The sequence below is a fragment of the Hoplias malabaricus genome, chromosome 17 (assembly GCF_029633855.1).
Source record: "Hoplias malabaricus isolate fHopMal1 chromosome 17, fHopMal1.hap1, whole genome shotgun sequence".
NCBI classification, from domain to species: domain Eukaryota; kingdom Metazoa; phylum Chordata; class Actinopteri; order Characiformes; family Erythrinidae; genus Hoplias; species Hoplias malabaricus.
The window spans coordinates 32,765,251-32,783,488 of record NC_089816.1 but is presented as its reverse complement, the minus strand read 5'-3'; the positions used below and the strand labels follow the sequence as shown (position 1 = coordinate 32,783,488).

General features: G+C 43.1%; 1 protein-coding gene across 2 annotated transcripts; it reads left to right on the top strand.

The window, feature by feature from the left end:
• The first annotated feature begins 248 nt into the window (after positions 1 to 248).
• ldhd (lactate dehydrogenase D) lies at positions 249 to 17,926 on the top strand. 2 transcript variants are annotated; one of them, XR_010795954.1, is made up of 12 exons: positions 249 to 418; positions 5,316 to 5,428; positions 7,472 to 7,613; positions 8,056 to 8,197; positions 8,430 to 8,589; positions 9,274 to 9,473; positions 12,079 to 12,207; positions 12,726 to 12,853; positions 13,550 to 13,640; positions 15,222 to 15,333; positions 15,423 to 17,050; positions 17,088 to 17,926. XR_010795954.1 is itself a non-coding variant. In XM_066649284.1 (11 exons), the coding sequence occupies exons 1-11, from the start codon at positions 329 to 331 to the stop codon at positions 15,586 to 15,588; spliced, it is 1,473 nt and encodes a 490-aa protein (XP_066505381.1). In that variant the 5' UTR covers positions 249 to 328; the 3' UTR covers positions 15,589 to 17,926. The 2 variants fall into 2 exon arrangements, 1 of the variants encoding a protein (XP_066505381.1); XM_066649284.1 differs by having other exon boundaries at positions 15,423 to 17,926.
• Positions 17,927 to 18,238: the final 312 nt, after the last annotated feature.

Sequence of the window (18,238 nt, the reverse complement as noted above, 5' to 3'; positions counted from 1 at the left end):
ATAAAAGTTTTTTTTCACCAAGAATATCGTTATCGCCAAAAACACCCTGAAATATCGTGATATTATTTTATGGCGATATCGCCCACCCCTAACCGCACTACATGTGAGAAAAATAGAAACCGAGTCTTCCCCCTACATAGTGCGCTTAGGGGTAGTGCACTAGAGCGCCGTTCGGAGCGCGCCCCCAGGGGCGGGGTTACGGGAAGCGGCTCGGAGGTGTCACACTGCTCCAGGAAGGTCGTGTGTGGTGCGCTGGGGGCTTGGGGATGTGTTTGTGTGTTTTCTGACGTTTTGAAGGCGTTTAAAGCATTTGTTTATCTTCGGACTCATGGCCTGCGCTCTGTTTAGATCAGTTTTGCGCTTAAAACCTCTTCTAAAACCCCGAGGAGCCGCAGAACAGAGGAGCTACACGCACAGTGTAAGAGTTTATACTCAGTGTTACTTTATATAATACAATACATACAATACAATATATATATATCCTATATATGCCATTTCACTAACGCTCTTATCTAGAGGGACTTACGGTTCTACCCGAGCCGGGAATTCAACCCTGTTATGCCGCGCTGAGGGCAGTGTGGTTCTACACTACACTACACTACACTACTCCAATTTACAGTACAGTACCCTACCGTTCATTAAAGGGCATTGCAGTTCGTTATCGTACATTTTAAAGTGCAGTACAGAACATTATTAAACTACCGTCCACTACACTGCATTGCGCTACAGTACAGTACATTATAGTACATTACTATACCTTTCACTACACTGCATTGCAGTACGGTACGGTACAGTAGAGTATAGTACATTGCACTACAGTACAGTATAGTACAGTACACTACCTTTCACTACATTGCATTGCACTATGGTACGGTACAGTACAGTATAGTACAATACACTACTGTTGACTACACTACATTGCACTATGGTTTGGTACAGTAGAGTATAGTACAGTACACTACTGTTCACTACATTGCATTGCACTATGGTATGGTACAGTAGAGTATAGTACAGCACACTACCTTTCACTACGCTGCATTACACTATGGTACGATACAGTAGAGTATAGTACAGTACACTACTGTTCGCTACGCTGCATTACACTATGGTACGGTACAGTAGAGTATAGTACAGTACACTACCTTTCACTACATTGCATTGCACTATGGTACGGTACAGTACAGTATAGTACAATACACTACTGTTGACTACACTACATTGCACTATGGTTTGGTACAGTAGAGTATAGTACAGTACACTACTGTTCACTACATTGCATTGCACTATGGTATGGTACAGTAGAGTATAGTACAGCACACTACCTTTCACTACGCTGCATTACACTATGGTACGATACAGTAGAGTATAGTACAGTACACTACTGTTCGCTACGCTGCATTACACTATGGTACGGTACAGTAGAGTATAGTACAGTACACTACCTTTCACTACATTGCATTGCACTATGGTACGGTACAGTACAGTATAGTACAATACACTACTGTTGACTACACTACATTGCACTATGGTTTGGTACAGTAGAGTATAGTACAGTACACTACTGTTCACTACATTGCATTGCACTATGGTATGGTACAGTAGAGTATAGTACAGCACACTACCTTTCACTACGCTGCATTACACTATGGTACGATACAGTAGAGTATAGTACAGTACACTACTGTTCGCTACGCTGCATTACACTATGGTACGGTACAGTAGAGTATAGTACAGTACACTACCTTTCACTACATTGCATTGCACTATGGTACGGTACAGTACAGTATAGTACAATACACTACTGTTGACTACACTACATTGCACTATGGTTTGGTACAGTAGAGTATAGTACAGTACACTACTGTTCACTACATTGCATTGCACTATGGTATGGTACAGTAGAGTATAGTACAGCACACTACCTTTCACTACGCTGCATTACACTATGGTACGATACAGTAGAGTATAGTACAGTACACTACTGTTCGCTACGCTGCATTACACTATGGTACGGTACAGTAGAGTATAGTACAGTACACTACCTTTCACTACATTGCATTGCACTATGGTACGGTACAGTACAGTATAGTACAATACACTACTGTTGACTACACTACATTGCACTATGGTTTGGTACAGTAGAGTATAGTACAGTACACTACTGTTCACTACATTGCATTGCACTATGGTATGGTACAGTAGAGTATAGTACAGCACACTACCTTTCACTACGCTGCATTACACTATGGTACGATACAGTAGAGTATAGTACAGTACACTACTGTTCGCTACGCTGCATTACACTATGGTACGGTACAGTAGAGTATAGTACAGTACACTACCTTTCACTACATTGCATTGCACTATGGTACGGTACAGTACAGTATAGTACAATACACTACTGTTGACTACACTACATTGCACTATGGTTTGGTACAGTAGAGTATAGTACAGTACACTACTGTTCACTACATTGCATTGCACTATGGTATGGTACAGTAGAGTATAGTACAGTACACTACTGTTCGCTACGCTGCATTACACTATGGTACGGTACAGTAGAGTATAGTACAGTACACTACCTTTCACTACATTGCATTGCACTATGGTACGGTACAGTACAGTATAGTACAATACACTACTGTTGACTACACTACATTGCACTATGGTTTGGTACAGTAGAGTATAGTACAGTACACTACTGTTCACTACATTGCATTGCACTATGGTATGGTACAGTAGAGTATAGTACAGCACACTACCTTTCACTACGCTGCATTACACTATGGTACGATACAGTAGAGTATAGTACAGTACACTACTGTTCGCTACGCTGCATTACACTATGGTACGGTACAGTAGAGTATAGTACAGTACACTACCTTTCACTACATTGCATTGCACTATGGTACGGTACAGTACAGTATAGTACAATACACTACTGTTGACTACACTACATTGCACTATGGTTTGGTACAGTAGAGTATAGTACAGTACACTACTGTTCACTACATTGCATTGCACTATGGTATGGTACAGTAGAGTATAGTACAGCACACTACCTTTCACTACGCTGCATTACACTATGGTACGATACAGTAGAGTATAGTACAGTACACTACTGTTCGCTACGCTGCATTACACTATGGTACGGTACAGTAGAGTATAGTACAGTACACTACCTTTCACTACATTGCATTGCACTATGGTACGGTACAGTACAGTATAGTACAATACACTACTGTTGACTACACTACATTGCACTATGGTTTGGTACAGTAGAGTATAGTACAGTACACTACTGTTCACTACATTGCATTGCACTATGGTATGGTACAGTAGAGTATAGTACAGCACACTACCTTTCACTACGCTGCATTACACTATGGTACGATACAGTAGAGTATAGTACAGTACACTACTGTTCGCTACGCTGCATTACACTATGGTACGGTACAGTAGAGTATAGTACAGTACACTACCTTTCACTACATTGCATTGCACTATGGTACGGTACAGTACAGTATAGTACAATACACTACTGTTGACTACACTACATTGCACTATGGTTTGGTACAGTAGAGTATAGTACAGTACACTACTGTTCACTACATTGCATTGCACTATGGTATGGTACAGTAGAGTATAGTACAGTACACTACTGTTCGCTACGCTGCATTACACTATGGTACGGTACAGTAGAGTATAGTACAGTACACTACCTTTCACTACATTGCATTGCACTATGGTACGGTACAGTACAGTATAGTACAATACACTACTGTTGACTACACTACATTGCACTATGGTTTGGTACAGTAGAGTATAGTACAGTACACTACCTTTCACTACATTGCATTGCACTATGGTACGGTACAGTACAGTATAGTACAATACACTACTGTTGACTACACTACATTGCACTATGGTTTGGTACAGTAGAGTATAGTACAGTACACTACTGTTCACTACATTGCATTGCACTATGGTATGGTACAGTAGAGTATAGTACAGCACACTACCTTTCACTACGCTGCATTACACTATGGTACGATACAGTAGAGTATAGTACAGTACACTACTGTTCGCTACGCTGCATTACACTATGGTACGGTACAGTAGAGTATAGTACAGTACACTACCTTTCACTACATTGCATTGCACTATGGTACGGTACAGTAGAGTATAGCACAATACACTACTGTTCACTACACTACATTGCACTATGGTATGGTACAGTAGAGTATAGTACAATACACTACTGTTCACTACACTGCATTGCACTATGGTATGGTACAGTAGAGTATAGTACAGTAGACTACCTTTCACTACATTGCATTGTACTATGGTACGGTACAGTAGAGTATAGCACAATACACTACTGTTCACTACACTACCTTGCACTATGGTATGGTACAGTAGAGTATAGTACAGTACACTACCTTCCACTACGCTGCATTACACTATGGTATGGTACAGTAGAGTATAGTACAGTATATTCCCATTCACCACACTGCATTGCACTACAGTACAGTATAGTACAATACACTACTTTTCACTACACTGCATTGCGCTACGGTACGGTACAGTAGCGTATAGTACACTACTATGCATTGCGGTACAGTACAGTATAGTATAGTACAGTATATTATCTTTCACTACACTGCACGGTACTACGGTGTGGTACAGTACAGTATAGTACAGAACACTACCTTTCAATACATTGCATTGTACTATGGTACAGTACAGTAGAGTATAGTACAGAACACTACCTTTCACTACACTGCATTACACTAAAGCACAGTGCAGTACATTAAACTAGGCTCCACTCAACCAGCCACCATTTCACTTCACTGTTATAATTAGATATAAATTAAAGTATTTTTTGGAATATAATAAAGTAAATAAAGTGTGTTTGTCACAAACATCTGACATTAATTTTCAGCACTGACTTTAGAAGGTCATTCAGTTGTGGTTGTGGTCATGTGACTCAGTTATAGAAGCTAAATGTCCTCATTAAAACTTGTTAAGGCGTTGTTCTTTATAACGGAGGCAGGTTGTGTGTTTGATGTAAAAAGCTCTATCTGATTGGTCTAAATCATAACACACTAATGATCCTTACGGCTGTTTAGTTTTCTAGGAGCAGTAAAAGTAGTAAAAAAAAACAACACCTAAAACCACACCCTTGTACATTTTCTTCCACTTTTTGCCACAGTTAGGAAATGCCACCTAATCTGGACCAACAGTAATGCTTTTAAAACACAATATAACCTTGCGTGTTAAAGGATCTTTTATTTCTCTGTGTGTTTCTGCAGAGTGGAGGTCTGGAGAGAGCGATAGCAGCCTTTCGCTCGGTCAGTGGGGATGAGGGTGTGAGTCTTGGGGAAGCGGTCAGAGAACAGCATGGGAGAGACGAGTCTGTGCACAGGTGAGACTCCAGAGGCATGGTGTTACTCAGTCCTCCTCCTAAAGCCCCTCTGCATGTCCAAAAGTTTGCAGACAACTCTTATAATAGGGAATTCAGCTACGTAAGGTGCACACGTAGTGAACAGATGGTCAGTAGCTTGTAACAAATGTTGACAGCAATGTTCCAACCTTTACTTTAAAGCCTTCCCAGGAAGAATAGAGACTGTATCCACAAACGTTTGCCCTAATAGTGAATCATTAGCTGCTCCTGAGTGGATACAGTTGTGTTAGGGCAAGGGCCAGGTCAGTAATGGACTTATAATTTAAGTCATTTGTGTTTGGAGCTCAGAAAACAGGGGATTTCAGGGGAGCTGATTAAAACTGTTCAGTTGTATTCCCTTTAAACTCCAAACACACCTTTAAGTGTTAAAGGGAACACAACACAATAACAAACATATATATATATATATAATAAATTGGGCATTGTCTGACTTGTCCACTATATTCCTGATTTTTTTTTTCGGACTAATCATTGCATAATAAAGAATTTCAGAATAAATTCATTTTCCGTGCATGTGCACATTAATTTGTGGATCTGGAGGCCCCACCCCTCATCTGAGTCTGTCCAATCACTGTGATGGAACCGTGTTTATGTGAGAGCGCAGAGATGAGGTTAAATGCAGCAAAACAGACACAAGCCAGTGTGGCGAAATAAGAGCACTGAGAAAACGAGAACAGAGAAGAAAGAGAACTGAGTAAAAACAGCTAAAATCCAGAGCTTCTACTTCTCAACTCTCACTGCTGTGCGCTCGGGGTTGAACTACGGTATGGTACAGTAGGGTATAGTGCAGTACACTACCGTCCACTACACTGCATTGCACAACGGTACAGTATAGTATAGTATAGTATAGTATAGTACCGGTCACTACATTGCATTGCACTACAGTACGGCACAGTAGAGTATAGTACAGTACACTACCATTCACTACACTGCATTGCACTACAGTACGGTACAGTAGAGTATAGTACAGTACACTAACTTTCACTACACTGCTTTGCACTACAGTACGGTACAGTAGAGTATAGTACAGTACACTACCATTCACTAAACTGCATTGCACTACAGTACGGTACAGTAGAGTATAGTACAGTACACTAACTTTCACTACACTGCTTTGCACTACAGTACGGTACAGTAGAGTATAGTACAGTACACTACCATTCACTACACTGCATTGAACTACAGTACAGTACAGTAGAGTATAGTACAGTACACTACCGTTCACTACACTGCATTGCACTACAGTACAGTACAGTAGAGTATAGTACAGTACACTAACTTTCACTACACTGCTTTGCACTACAGTACGGTACAGTAGAGTATAGTACAGTACACTACCATTCACTACACTGCATTGCACTACAGTACGGTACAGTAGAGTATAGTACAGTACACTAACTTTCACTACACTGCTTTGCAGTACAGTACAGAAAACGAGAACAGAGAAGAAAGAAAACTGAGCAAAAACAGCTAAAAACCAGAGCTTCTACTTCTTGCTCCTCACTGCTGTGCGCTCGGGGTTGGGGTGAACAGGAACAGGTGCTGAAAGGCGGCGTTCTGAACAGGGCTGTTAACACAGGAGGAGAACGCTGCTGTGGGGTTTGATCCTTGTGGTATTTTGACCAAAGCAGGTCACAGACATTTCATTAACTGTGTTCCCTTGTAGAAAAGGGGTGGAATATGTCGTCTTTAAGAGTTTGTACGATACCTTAAGAAATACCAGGGGGTCTTGTGCTAATAACACCAATCTTGCCGAACAATGTACAATTCTTGCTGAAACAATGTGTATACATTAAAGGTGCAGTCGGTCAGTTTCACCATCAAAAAGTAGCAGACAAAAATGAATGAACCTGTTTATGCTTCCACAGAGCAGGTCTCCCACATTGGTATAACACATCCAGGCCACTAGGTGTCAGTATAACAACTGTTTTACAGCATGAAGAAGAATCATTTCAGAAAAAAGGCTGATGGCTCCTTTAATAGCATTTCACTCTCTTATGTCAGATGTCGTCCCCCGGACGTGGTGGTGTTCCCCCGCTGTGTGGAGGAGGTCAGTGCTCTGGCCAAAATCTGCCACCAGCACCAATTACCCATCATCCCCTTTGGGACAGGCACTGGCCTGGAAGGAGGAGTAGGAGCTCTGAAAGTGAGTGAGTGTCTGTTTTACCTCTCTCAAACCCTGAGGTAGTGACATTCTCAGCTGAATTATCAGGCCATGTGTTTCTGAACCTGACGAGGCAGTAGCACAGGGATGGACGAACGTACATAATGTTGTCCCTGTTTCTGGAGGTTACACATCCTTATCACTTAGCATAGCCTGTTAGCATATGTCAAACAGAAGGAACAGTTAGTGTCCTCCTGTGATGATATATTACCGGCACATTGCCTGCTCCAACCGCTTGCTAGGTCTCCACTTCTCACATGATGCCACCAAGTTGAGAGGATGAAGGCTAACACTGCGTCATTTGGTGACTCAACACACTTGGAGGAGAACCTTCTCTGTCCTTCCCATGGAACCTACATTACCGTCCTCTCTCACCTAAACCACTCTGTCTGTGTGTGTGTGTGTGTGTGTGTGTGCCTCTGAGGGCGGGGTGTGTTTCAGTCTGAGGAAGATGGATGAGGTGCTGGACCTTCATCAGGAGGATTTTGACGTGACCGTGGAGCCCGGAGTCACTCGGAAATCTCTGAACTCCTACCTGAGGGACACAGGCCTGTGGTTTCCTGTGGGTAAGTTCTACTCTTCTAGTATTACAAATATATCTGTGAAAGTTTGATGGCATCCAGCCACAAGAACTGAGATCTGGATCACAAACCCCATTCCAACTAATCCCAGAGCAACTGGATGGTGTTCTGTCACTCTATCATTGCCCTACACTCTGAGGCTGAGGGGTTTTGATTTGCAGCTGCTTTTGTTATGTTATGCAGTGGAGCTAGGAGTGACCCAGCTGTTTGTTTTCAGACCCTGGTGCTGACGCGTCTCTGTGTGGGATGGCAGCCACCAGTGCGTCCGGCACGAACGCTGTCCGCTACGGCACCATGAGGGAGAATGTGCTGAACCTGGAGGTGGTGTTGTCGGACGGCAGTGTGTTCCACACCGCAGGCAGGGGGCGTCGACCACGGTACGTCACTGTGGTAGCATGCTGACAAAGAAGCATATCAGTCAGCCAGGGACACGTGGCAGGGCGGTATATAGGGAGTGGTCCCCAATGCTGCGGTGACAGCTTCCACTCTTCTGAGACACTAGAGGTTCATTTTAAATAAAATAAAAAAAAAGTAAGAAAGAAACATGATTCATTCTGAGTTTTGCTCTGTTTCTAATGTCAAGTGCGGACTTTAGAATTGCCCCTCCCCCTCGTCCGAGTCTCTCCAATCACAAGATTAAATGGATTAAAACGAGCACTGAGTAAAAACGGAGAATACGAAAATGGAGAAGAAAGAGAAACGAGCGAAAACGACTAAAAACCAGAGCTTCTGCTCCTCGCTCCTCACTGCTGTGCGCTCGGGGTCGGGGTGAACAGCGAGCGGCTCATTATCATTTAAAGGAACAGGTGCTGAAAGCGGGCGTTCTGAACAGGGCTGTTTACACAGGGGGAGAACACTGCTGTGGGGTTTAATCCTTGTGGTGTTTTGATCAAACATGTCACAGCCTTTTTTTATTAAGAACCCCAGTGTTAGACATTAGTCCAGTATTAACTCATGGAGGGGCAGAGTATGTCCTCTTGGCTTGAATTAGACTGTATCTTCATTTGAAAGTAATAGTCAGTTACTGAAATAAAGAACTGCACATTATTTTCTGTCTGTAGGAAGACTTCGGCAGGGTATAACCTGACCAACCTGTTTGTGGGGTCAGAGGGAACGCTGGGGATTCTGACGAAGGCGACTCTGAGGCTGTATGGGGTCCCTGAGAGTGTAGTCTCCGCTGTGTGCTCCTTTCCCTCGGTCCAGGCTGCTGTGGACAGTACGGTTCAGGTGCTGCAGGCCGGAGTGCCCATCGCTAGGATTGGTGAGTAGCAGGGGGCGCTAGAGCTCCACACAACACCAACAGCTACAGAGTTACAAAGCTAAATAGGTGCTACAGATGTTCCAGAACACAAATACATTAATAAAAATGAGTACAAACAGTGGCTTTGGTCCAAATACTTGTTCCATATGAATATTATATATGTACACAACAATCAGCCAAAACATTAAAATACCCTCCTTATTTCTACACTTAATGTCATGCTCACAGCCTTGCCACACCTTCCATCGTGTAGATATAAAGACCTTGTAGAGGCAGTGTGTGTCGGTCGTCCTCTAGTCCTTCATCAGTGACACAGGACGCTGTCAACTGGATCTTTTTGGTCCAAACACTGAGGGGTTTAAAAACTCCAGCAGCACTGCTGTGTCTGATCCACTCTACACCAGCACAAAACACACTAACACACCACCACCACGTCAGTGTCACTGCAGAGCAGTCAGTGGGGCTGATTATTAAGGATGTCATTGTAATATTGAGTACACACCCTCCTTTAAGGTGCAGCTATTGAGGACACTGATGTAAAGTACCCCAGCATTGGGCTGTGGACTGGTACTAGGCTTATCCCGCGTCACATGCCCATGGTAATGCCACACCCATTTCCAATTTATATTCAAAACCAAGAGCAATAAACGTGTCTGTTTGACAATACAAAGAGCAGTGTGTCTGAGCCACCGGACCAGCTCCTTTCCATTTCATCCAGAGCGTCTTACAGCAGCTCACTGCAGCGTCCCTGCAGTAACACGAGGATTAGTGCCTTTCTCAGGAGCACAGTACCTGGAGCATTAAGCTGGGATTAAAGTCATGATCTCTTTGGCCATGGTTAGGTTTTCTGACCACTGTCTTTATGACCGCATGGACATTACACCCCCTACTCTCTTTTAATGGTCAAGACAACCCCACTGACCCCCACAGAGCAGGTATGATGTGGGCGGTGGTCATCACACTGATGTGATGACGGTGGATCAGACACAGCAGCAGCTGCTGGAGTAAACACTCACTGTCCACTCTGTGAGACACTCCTCCCTCGTTGGTTCACGTTGTAGATGTCGCTACACAGTGTGTGTTGTGTGCTGTGACACTGAAGGGGTTAACACCTGCAGCAGCAATGCTGTGTCTGATACGTTTATATCAGGGCAACACACACTGACACACTACCACAACGCTGTGGGGGTCCTGACCATTTGAAGGACAAGGGGAAAGGGGACTAAGAAAGTATGCAGAACAACAGGTGGACTACAGTCTGTCACTGTAGAAGTACACAGTGCTCTTGTGTGGTCAGTGGAGCTGAGAGAATGGACAGTGCATGTGGAAACATGTTATGGCTGATCTGTGTACAGTACAAAAGTAGTAGTCGTATATTACAAGGGCTAAGAAACTATAAGATCTGAGAAGTTCTGCATCATCAGGAGAAGAGAAGCAGGGGTTGGCTACACGTGATCGATCAGGCAGCTACTTTGACTAATGCACTGCAGGTGTGTCTTATCTTGGAGTCGTACAAGGTCCAACATTGTCAGGGGGATCAGGGAAAAAATGCAAGTTTGCAGTTTCAAGTGTTAATGTATATTTACATACACCACAGTGCACTTAGACCACACCCACAGTCTGCACACGCTCACTCGATACACTATATTCCTGCCAGTCCTACTTCTGTAGAATACGTTACAGCCCTTTCACTGGGTTTTGGAACATTTCTGTGTGGATTTGGTGGCTTGGATCCGGTGGTAAAGGTCTTGGGTGATTAGTTCTGGGTGCTCCATTATTCCAGAGGACCCGGTTCCACTGCTCTATAGCTTTATACCCCTCTAGTCAACATCAGGCATTGTGTACATTGAGCTTAGGCTCGTGTGAAGGTGCTCTAGGATTACACAAACAGAACTGAATGCCTCTGTCCGTAGCCGGAGCAGTTAAAATAGGTGAATTTCATCATTAAAAGGTGTGTCTACAAAATTTGGGACATAGGGTGCATTTTTACCACAATACACTTACGTATGATAACCACAGCAATGGTAATAATGATAATATAGGCTTTTCCTACAAGCTGCACTGGAACATTCATTCATTATCTGTAACCCTTATCCAATTCAGGGTCGCGGTGGGTCCAGAGCCTACCTGGAATCATTGGGCGCAAGGCAGGAATACACCCTGGAGGGGGCTTCACTGGAACATTAGTTATAATAATAGTAACATAATTATACATAATAACACGTAATAATAGTAGTAATATTAAACTCATTCATTGTTTGTAAGGGTTTATTCAGTTCAGGGTTGTGGTGGGTCCGGAGGGCGACACACACTCACACCTACAGACACTTTTCAGTCGTCAATCCACCTACCAACGTGTATTTTTGGAGCGTGGGAGGAAACCGGAGCACCCGGAGGAAACCCACGCAGACACAGGGAGAACACACCACACTCCTCACAGACAGTCACCCGGAGGAAACCCACGCAGACACAGAGAGAACACACCACACTCCTCACAGACAGTCACCCGGAGGAAACCCACACAGACACAGGGAGAACACACCACACTCCTCACAGACAGTCACCCGTGATTTCCAGTGTTTTTCTCTGTTTCTCTGTGTTTCAGAGTTTCTGGATGATGTGATGATCGGAGCCTGCAATCGTTTTAACTCCCTCTCGTACCCTGAGACCCCCACCCTTTTTCTGGAGTTCCATGGCAGCCCCCGGAGCTTAGAGGAGCAAGTGACCATCACAGGTGCGTGAGAGTCATATTTCATGGTGACTTTAAAGGGGACATATTTGACGCCTTTTCAATATACCACAAGGATCAAACCCTACAGCAGCATTCCTTGTCCAAACGGCCGGGTTCAAGCTCCTGTTCCTTAATCGTTTTTACTCAGTGCTCTTCTTTCTCCAGGTTTGTTCTGTATGTCTGACTTTTTTGTGCTCTCAGAAGCAGAACAGAGAAAACAGTTCAGTTTATCCCATGTTTTCTGACATAGGCAGTCCACAAAAATCGACCGAGTGGTCTTCTATCACAGCGTGGGTTGGTGGGCTCCAGATCTCTGCACTGAACTAGTGATATTTTCATAATATGTCTGTTTTAATGGGTAATAAGCTTCAGCAACAAAAGATGCAGAAAGACACACATTTTTGAGGCTCAGTGTGGCCCTTTAATGGCTCTCACACTCTCAGTATCAATATCAACCAATAGTACAGGATATTTATTGGCATGTGACTATACGTGTGTATGTTTTGTGTGTGTGTATTTAGAGGAGATCACAAGGGAGAACGGAGGTTCAGATTTTGCCTGGGCAGAGGATGAGGAGACGAGGGCACGGCTGTGGAAAGCTCGGCACGACGCCTGGTACGCCGCACTGGCTCTGAGACCCGGCTGCAAGGTCAGAACAACAACAACAACAACAACAACAACACTGCACCAATAGAGCAATGGAGAACCCTGATCTAAACATCATTATATCATCACTATTCCACCATCTCACCACCACCTCCACAGAAAATACAGAATTTAATCCTGAAGTTGGAGGCGTCAGGTTCCATAAAGGAACAATATACCATTTTCTCCAATGATTCTTCTTCTTCAGGTCATCAATCACCCATTACACTGACACCTGGTGGCCTGGATGTGTCAGAGATTCGGTACTAAACCTATTTGAAACTTGGGTACCCCCCATGTAGGGGACTCTCTCCATGGAGCATAAACTGGGCCATTCAGGGGCTACAAAGCAGTTGGATTCTTTATTTCATTTCGAGTGAAAGTTTATAGAAATAAATGTGTGAATGATTAATTCCATTTGGAAATTTCTGCTGCTCTTTGGAAGTAAGAGTTTATTAGTTGCCCCTCAACTATATCTTAACTATTCACGTACAGAACAGACACACAAAGTCATTAACAGTGCATTTGGTATTGTATTGTAGTGTGTATAATTATATGTGGTTTGGGACACAGCCCTTGGTGCATTGTGAAAAAATTATTGGCTACAGTGGCTTCCCCAGCCCAAAATATGAATAAACCTGACTCATTTTCTCTCTCTCTCTTTCTCTCTCTCTCTCTCTCTCTCTCTCTCTCTTTTCAGGCGTACTCCACTGATGTGTGTGTGCCACTCTCTCGTCTGCCTCAGATTATTGTGGAAACCAAAGAGGACCTGATGAGAAACAAACTCACAGGTAAACACACATTATTTCAGCCATGACTTATATTAACAAACATCATATGATGTGGTGACATCATATTCACCAGTGATGTCAGGCCATGTTAGTCTTGGATGTAAATTCAGTGTGAATCTCTCTTAGCCTTGAATAAGAATTCAGTGTGAATCCTGGTTAGTCTCAGATCAGAATTCAGTGCAAATTAATGATAGTCTTGGATCAGATTCAGTGAGAATCCATGTTAGTCTCAGATCAGAATTCAGTGCAAATTCATGTTAATCTCGGATCAGATTCAGTGTGAATCCATGTTAGTCTCGGATCAGATTCAGTGTGAATCCATGTTAGTCTCGGATAAGAATTCAGTGTGAATCCATGTTAGTCTCGGATCAGATTCAGTGCAAATTCATGTTAGTCTCAGATCAGATTCAGTGTGAATCGATGTTAGTCTCGGATAAGAATTCAGTGTGAATCCATGTTAGTCTCGGATCAGATTCAGTGCAAATTCATGTTAGTCTCAGATCAGATTCAGTGTGAATCGATGTTAGTCTCGGATAAGAATTCAGTGCGAATCCATGTTAGTCTCGGATCAGATTCAGTGTGAATTGATGTTAGTCTCGGATCAGAATTCAGTGTGAATCCATGTAGGTCTCAGATCAGAATTCAGTGTGAATCCATGTTAGTCTCAGATCAGATTCCGTGTGAATCCATGTTAGTCTCGGATCAGAATTCAGTGTGAATCCATGTTAGTCTCGGATCAGATTCTGTGTAAATCCATGTTAGTCTCAGATCAGAATTCAGTGTGAGTCCATGTTAGTCTCGGATCAGAATTCACTGTGAATCCAGATTAGTCTCGGATAAGAATTCAGTATGAATCCATGTTAGTCTCGGATCAGATTCAGTGTGAATCCATGTTAGTCTTGGATCAGATTCAGTATGAATCCATGTTGGTCTCGGATCAGAATTCAGTATGATTCCATGTTAGTCTCGGAATAGATTCAGTGTGAATCCATGTTAGTCTCGGATCAGATTCAGTATGAATCCATGTTGGTCTCGGATCAGATTCAGTATGAATCCATGTTGGTCTCGGATCAGATTCAGTGTGAATCCATGTTAGTCTCGGATCAGATTCAGTATGAATCCATGTTAGTCTCGGATCAGATTCAGTGTGAATCCATGTTAGTCTCGGATCAGATTAAGTATGAATCCATGTTGGTCTCGGATCAGATTCAGTGTGAATCCATGTTAGTCTCGGATCAGAATTCAGTGTGAATCCATGTTTGTCTTGGGTCAGATTCAGTGTGAATCCATGTTAGTCTCGGATCAGAATTCAGTGTGAATTCATTTTCATCACAAATTAGAATTTAGTGTGAATCTTTGTAAGTCTTGGATAAGAATGCAGGGTGAATCAATGTTAGTCATGAATTTGAATTGAGTTGTGAATCTGTATTAGTCTTGAATTAGAATTCAGCTTGAGCCAATGTTAGTTTCAGATTAATTAAATTTAACCGTGCGGCGTCGGGATATTATCCATTTGTTTTAGTAATTTTATTTATGACTTCTGGGGAAGTGGTCTGTAATGAGGCTGTCTTTCTTGGTCAGGTCCTATCGCTGGTCATGTAGGAGATGGGAATTTCCACTGTATCATGGTGCTGGACCCTGAAGACCCTGATGAAGTCCAGAGAGTACATGAGTTCACAGAGAGGCTCGCCAGGTCTGTAGAGCCTCCTTCTATACTTTCATTACAGCTTTAGACTGATGCTCTTCATTTCTGATCTTTTTCTCTCTGTACGTATCGAATAGGAGAGCTCTGTCTCTGGATGGGACGTGCACGGGTGAGCACGGTGTGGGATTGGGGAAGCGGTCACTGTTGAGGGAGGAGCTTGGGCCGCTGGCTGTGGAGCTCATGAAGGGCCTGAAGGCCACGCTGGACCCCAGCAACCTCATGAACCCTGGGAAAGTCCTGTAGAGACCCCACGAGATACCAGCAGAGAAGCCAGCTCTGCTAAATCCCGTCAGTCTCCTCAGTGCATGAACACTTTCCCACTGCTTTGCAGAGTAATGTGTGGGCGTTCGGAATATAAAACATAACTACAGTAAATGATGACTGTTCTGTCGGTGAGGTCAGTGCAGTCGTGGGAAACGTTTGGGCGTTCCTGGTCAAAATTACATCTCTTATTGATTTTGTGAAAAAGTGAAAAAACTGTGAATGCATCCTGTACAGGGAACACATTTTGACACACACCAATGATCAGTCACTCTTAAAACAATAACGTTTGCACAGGCCATGTGTCTACTTTTCTCTACAATGTGATGTTTTATGTTTCTTTCACATTTTTCACATGTGGCTGGTTGCCTGAGGTCAATTTGAGGGGTGTGGTGTGTTCTCTCTGAGTCTGTGTGGGTTTCCTCCAGGTGCTCTGGTTTCTTCCCATAGTCCAAATGCACATGTTGGTAGGTGGATGGGCTGTGTGAAATTGTCCACTGGTGTCTGTGATGGATTTTCATTCCTATCTGTGGTTTCTGCATTGCCCTAACTGATTCTGGGCCCACTGTGACCCTGACATGATAGGTTTCTTTCCTGTAGATGACGTTCACTTATTTATATTTGGAGAATCATTAATTCATTCATTATCTGTAACCCATATCCAGTTGAGGGTCGCGGTGGGTCCAGAGCCTACCTGGAATCATTGGGCGCAAGGCAGGAATACACCCTGGAGGGGGCGCCAGTCCTTCACAGGGTAACACACACACACACACATTCACTCACACACTCACACCTACGGACACTTTTGAGTTGCCAATCCACCTACCAACGTGTGTTTTTGGACACAGACAGGGAGAACACACCACACTCCTCATAGACAGTCACCCGGAGGAAACCCACGCAGACACAGAGAGAACACACCACACTCCTCACAGACAGTCACCCGGAGCGGGAATCAAACCCACAACCTCCAGGTCCCTGGAGCTGTGTGACTGCGACACTACCTGCTGCGCCACTGTGCCGCCCCTTGGAGAATCAACAAAATGTCATTAAAGCAACACTAGGTAAGATTTGGCATTTTTGCTCCTGAGCTCCCCCTACAGTTGCAGAGTGCAAGTAATTTGCAATTCATGTCCTGAAGTCAACTGTGTTGGGGGAGAGGGAGCATGTGGTGGTTTCCTACCCCCTACAAAAATGTACATAGTTCAATTTCTGCAGTTCTTAGCCAGGAGTAGCAAAGACAGAGGCACTGATCTCCCTGTAACAGGTCAGTGAAGCATCACAGTGATTTTTAAAGCTGTATTTATTAGCTGTAAACACTACCTAGTGTTGCTTTAAGGGGCCTTTAATTACACTGCTATTCTAAAAATAATGTTACAGAGTTATGAATATACTCTGACTCATCACATGGCATCAGAGAAAAGATGGGAATGTAACCAGAGAGGCTGATGTTGCTGTGATGAAGCTCCTCCCTCACAGAGCTGCATCTGAGAGCAATGGAAAACCGTCTTTCATGTCACAGAAGAACGTTAGTGCCATATTTAAACAGATCCACCACCAGATTATTACCAACAACTGGTTACAGTGCCCCCTGTTGACACTTTGACAAGGGCCACATAGGTCCTGCTGTTTTAGTCAGAGCATCTCCAAAATGGCAGGTCTTGTAGGGGGTCCCCAGTGTGCAGTGGTTGGTACCGACTAAAACAGGTCCAAGGTTAACCACTTAAATCAGATAAACAGTGTTATTACCCTGACGACCGGTGGTTTTAATCTTGTGGCTGATGTGTTTATAAGTGAACAGTAACTGGTGATACAAAACTTTTTGGTTAAATCACCCTACTTCTGCTTCGTCTTTGTGTTTGAAGGTATTTTAACTTTCGATGGCTTGAAAGCAATGATTTTTCTGTAGCTCCGTAACTGCAGCTGTTTGTAATTATTAAGATCTGATCTGATCTGAGCTCAGAGTTCTGCAGTGGACTGTCCTGGGTCTCTCCAGTTAATTCCAGCTGAAACTGAATACACTGTTTGATGACACTTCAAAATGCCAGTTCCACCCACAAGACAGGACTCCCCCAATTACAGAATGTAGCACAGTCATCCTCTGAGCTGTGAAGCCAGCCTTAGCTTCTTTTCAAACTGCTGCCAACACAGTAACTGCTCAGCATGCTTCGAGCAAAACGCTAACGTCCTAAATGTAATTTTAGATAACAGATGCCCAGGTAAGTGATGGGAATGTTGATTCCTTTGGTTTTAGATGTTGTATTTTCTCTCACGGACAACAATGTTTGAAATAAGTTTTTAGAATCTTGTTTTGTAAATTATCGATTAAATATTATTAAATAATACATTGTCACAAAAATGACTCACTTATTCAGAGAAACCAGGTCAGTGTTCTGAAGACACAAGTTAGTAACACTTTATACTAACGGTTAATTACATTAATTAACAGTACTAAAGTAATACAATTATAAGTATTACTAAATAATTATGTCACAACTAATCATTAATTAATGACAGAAACAAGAAAAAACATTTCAAAGTTTAAAAAAAAAAAGAAAAACTAAAACAATGCCAGTTAATCCTAGGTGTTCATCGTTACTCAATGATACATTGTGACATAAACTAATTACTG

Coding starts and splice junctions, on each gene's coding strand:
- ldhd (XM_066649284.1), top strand. CDS start 329: ATGGCCTGCGCTCTGTTTAGATCAGTTTTGCGCTTAAAACCTCTTCTA. Junction 419..5,315: donor AGAGGAGCTACACGCACAGT/GTAAGAGTTTAT, acceptor GTGTTTCTGCAG/AGTGGAGGTCTGGAGAGAGC. Junction 7,614..8,055: donor GAGGAGTAGGAGCTCTGAAA/GTGAGTGAGTGT, acceptor TGTGCCTCTGAG/GGCGGGGTGTGTTTCAGTCT.